Source organism: Suncus etruscus, chromosome 4 (assembly GCF_024139225.1).
Source record: "Suncus etruscus isolate mSunEtr1 chromosome 4, mSunEtr1.pri.cur, whole genome shotgun sequence".
Lineage (NCBI taxonomy): Eukaryota > Metazoa > Chordata > Mammalia > Eulipotyphla > Soricidae > Suncus > Suncus etruscus.
The window spans coordinates 154,503,644-154,507,977 of NC_064851.1; the positions used below are offsets into that span (position 1 = coordinate 154,503,644).

The 4,334-nt window shown below is 41.6% G+C and overlaps 1 protein-coding gene across 1 annotated transcript; it reads right to left on the minus strand.

Moving 5' to 3' along the window:
- Positions 1-1,644: 1,644 nt before the first annotated feature.
- LOC126006478 (small integral membrane protein 30-like) lies at positions 1,645-2,142 on the minus strand. Its single transcript, XM_049771909.1, has one exon. The coding sequence runs from the start codon at positions 2,022-2,024 to the stop codon at positions 1,845-1,847; it is 180 nt and encodes a 59-aa protein (XP_049627866.1). The 5' UTR covers positions 2,025-2,142; the 3' UTR covers positions 1,645-1,844.
- Between the last annotated feature and the right edge of the window lie 2,192 nt (positions 2,143-4,334).

The window sequence follows — 4,334 nt, forward strand, 5'->3', positions numbered from 1 at the left end:
GTTTTGTTGTTGTTGTTGTTGTTATTTTGGTTTTTGGGTCACACCTGGCAGCGCTCAGGGGTTCATCCTGGCTTTACGCTCAGAAATCACTCCTGGAAGACTTGGTGGACCATATGGGATGCCGAGATTCGAACCACCTTCCTTCTACGTGAAAGGCAAACGCACTACCTCCATGCTATCTCTCCAGCCCCCGTGATGTAGTTTTTATTGAATACAACTTACTTAGAAAGATGCTGCAAAGGCAGAAGGATGGTGGTTCAAATCCCGGCATCCCATATGATCCCCCGTGGGGGATGGGGGGTGGGAAGGAGGGAGATCTGGGAAATTGGTGGTGGGAATGTTGCACTGGTGAAGGGGGGTGTTCTTTTTTTTTGTTTTGTTTTTGGGCCACACCTGGCGGTGCTCAGGGGTTATTCCTGGCTATCTTCTCAGAAATAGTTCCTGGCAGGCACGGGGGACCATATGGGACACCGGGATTCGAAACAACCACCTTTGGTCCTGGATCGGCTGCTTGCAAGGGAAACACCGCTGTGCTATCTCTCCAGGCCCCGAAGGGCGGGGGTGTTCTTTACATGACTGTAATCATACAACTATAATCATGTTTGTAATCACGGTGTTTAAATAAAGATGAAAGAAAGAAAGAAAGAAAGAAAGAAAGAAAGAAAGAAAGAAAGAAAGGAAGGAAGGAAGGAAGGAAGGAAGGAAGGAAGGAAGGAAGGAAGGAAGGAAGGAAGGAAGGAAGGAAGGAAGGAAGGAAGGAAGGAAGGAAGGAAGGAAGGAAGGAAGGAAGGAAGGAAGGAAGGAAGGAAGGAAGGAAGGAGAGAGAGAGAGAGAGAGAGAGAGAGAGAGAGAGAGAGAGAGAGAGAGAGAGAGAGAGAGAGATGCTGCAGGGAACCGGAGGAGGAAGAAAGGAATTCAAGAGAATACAGGAGTTTGAAAGAGCAGAAAACAGACATATAGACAAACAAGTGAGGTATGTATTTAAGGGAGAACACAGACTTGAAGAGAAACCTTTATGATATAAAGTCTTTTTTCCCTCAGAACTTCTTTGACTATTTGGGAGTTTTATTACTTCATGTAAATTTTAGCAAACTTTGTTCTATGTCCCTAAAATATATTGTGAAAGTTTTCACAGGGACTAAGTTGAATTTGTATGGTGCTTTGGGCAGGATGCTCATTTTATTTTTTTTTTCAGTTTATATTTTTAGTATTATTTCTCACCATGAGAATACTAGTTAATAAAAGTTTGTTTTCCCTAACATTAAATTTTTTCTTTCAATGTCAATATAAATGTTTAAACAGATCATTTTTCCATTTCATTGTTAGATACACTGAATACATTTTTCTAAACTTACCCCCTCCCTCCAAGTATTTAAGCAACTTTAATTTTTTCACCAAATGTATTTGCTATCTAAATATAATACTTAACTAGGAAGATAACAAAGCAAACATTTAATAAAATTATGGAGAAAAGACTCCAACAATGCAGGAGGCAATGATTTGAAGAGAAAAGTGATTGTTTTCTAGGAATCTGGGCAAATATTCTTCTTACTTTATTTGTTCTGAGATTCTCAAACTATGAGATTACTTATGTAAAATTCAGTAATGTTACGTTTTTCCCTTCCTTCTAACTAGCAAATTACAGGCTGTATTTTACCAATGCTTTATGAGTTATGGGGGAAAAGAACCCTGTCTGTTTAATAGCCAACAATTTGTTCCCATTTCTAGGGAAACAATTTAGATGGTCAAACTACCCTACTTACTGTTTCTTGGGAACTTTTGGATACTGAAGCTCACTTTTAACCTTAAGAGCACAAAGGTTTTTAGAACAAGGTTTGATTCAATCATATTTGTCCATTTCTCTTTTGAGCATAAACTCCCAAACAAGCACATATGCCTGTAATGCTGAGGACCACGCCCTGCAAGAGGGCGATGGCATCTCCAGTTTCCACTGCTTCAACGACGGGGAGCACTGAAAGCAGTGAAATGAGGACTATGAACCACTGTGTGGAAACTGAGGTCATGATGAGCTCTGGAGCTGTCTGTCCTCTTACTCTTGAGAGCTGATGCTTTCAGAGAAGTGGTGCGCAGGTCATTTCTGACTTAAATTACCCAGTTCCTTTAGTTTAGAATACTGAACCTAAGAGGCAGCGCCTTCCAGGAAGTGGCCATTACCAAGATGGCCAGGATGCTCATTTTAATGATGCTAATTCTTTCAATCCATGAATGAGTGATATGTTTTCATTTTTTTTGTGTCATCTATCTCTTTGTTTATAAATGGAGGGTTTTTTTTTTTTTTGGTGTGTGTGTGTGTGTGTGTGTGTGTGTGTGTGTGTGTAATCTGATACTGAGGATTAAATCTAGATCTTACGCATGTAAGGCACATGTTTTACTACTGAGTCATATCCATGGCTCTCAATTTACTTTTGTTTATTTGTTTTTGCCATTTCCTTCTATGTTAAGGGCTTGCTCCTGCTTCTGTGCTCCTGCTTCATTCCTGGTGTGTTTGGGGGACTATATGTAAAGCCAGGGATCAGCTCAACCACATGAAAAGGCAAGTACCTTAATCTCTGTATTTCTCCTACCCCCTCATATTGCTTTTTATCTAACTTCTTTGTTTTTGTCTCTTTGGTTTCTGCTGCTAACTTTATTTCTTTTTTTTTTTTTTTTTTTTTTTTTTTTTTGGTTTTTGGGCCACACCCGGTGACGCTCAGGGGTTACTCCTGGCTATGCGCTCAGAAGTTGCTCCTAGCTTGGGGGACCATATGGGACGCCGGGGGATCGAACCGCGGTCCGTCCTAGGTTAGCGCAGGTAAGGCAGGCACCTTACCTTTAGCGCCACCGCCCGGCCCCTAACTTTATTTCTTTTCTTAAAGTTGCTTCATGTATGATCTGTCCTTTTTCTAGATTTTTAAAATATTTTAATCAGCTATTAATTATTTATTTATTTATTCAATTAAAACTTAAATTTCCCGGGGCCGGAGAGATAGCATGGAGGTAAGGCATTTGCCTTTCATGCAGAAGGTCATCAGTTCAAACCCCGGCGTCCCATATGGTCCCCCGTGCCTGCCAGGAGTAATTTCTGAGCATGGAGCCAGGAAACCTGAGCACTGCTGGGTGTGACCCAAAAATGACAAAAAACAAAACAAAACAAAAAAAAAACTTAAATTTCCCTTGAGTTCTTTAGCGCATGGATTGTGTAGAACTATGTTATTCAGGTTCTAAATATTTAGGATTTCTATTTAAAAAAATTTTGGGGGGGGGCCCGGAGAGACAGCACAGCGGCGTTTGCCTTGCAAGCAGCTGATCCAGGACCAAAGGTGGTTGGTTTGAATCCCGGTGTCCCATGTGGTCCCCCAAGCCTGCCAGGAGCTATTTCTGAGCAGACAGCCAGGAGTAACCCCTGAGCACCGCCAGGTGTGGCCCAAAAACCAAAAAAAGAAAAAAAATTTTTTTTGGTTTTTTTGGCCACACCCTTTTGATGCTCAGGGGTTACTCCTGGCTAAGTGCTCAGAAATTGCCCCTGGCTTGGGGGACCATATGGGATGCTGGGGAATCGAACCTTTCCTTGGCTAGCGCTTGCAAGGCAGACACCTTACCTCTAGTGCCACTTCACTGGCCCCTCTATTGAAAATTTGAAGTGTCATTCTGTTATGGTACAAGAAATTATTTGTTTAAGGTAGTTATTTAAACTTTTTATTGGGGCCAGTGAGATAGCATGGAGATAAGCCATTTGCCTTGCATGCAGAAGGACAGTGGTTCAAATTCCAGCATCTCATATAGTCCCTGGAACCTGCCAAGAGCGATTTTTGAGCATAGAGCCAGGAGTAACCCCTGAGCGCTGCCAGGTGTGATCACAAAACAAACAAACGAAAAACAAAAACAAAAACTTTTTATTGCCTTTTATTTAAACCTTATTATGACCCATGATATGATATATCTTTTTTTTTTTTTTTTTTTGATTTTTCAAGCCACACCATTTGATGCTTAGGGGTTACTCCTGGCTAAGCGCTCAGAAATTGCCCCTGGCTTGGGCGGACCATATGGGACACCGGGGGATGGAACCGAGGTCCTTCCTTGGCTAGCACTTGCAAGGCAGACACCTTACCTCTAGCGCCACCTCGCCGGCCCCGATATGATATATCTCAATTTGCTTTACAAAATAATAAAAAACAACAACTAGATAGCATAGGGGTTAAAATACTTGCCTTGCATTCAATCGACCTGTTTAATCCCTGGATTATGGATATATGGAGAATCCATATGAACACCCATGCATCTCCAGAAGTGACCTATGAACACAGAGCCAGGAATAAACCCTGAGCAAAGTTCAA

What these genes read in the sequence shown, in the direction of transcription:
- LOC126006478 (XM_049771909.1), bottom strand. Translation starts at nt 2,024, where the DNA reads ATGACCTCAGTTTCCACACAGTGGTTCATAGTCCTCATTTCACTGCTT.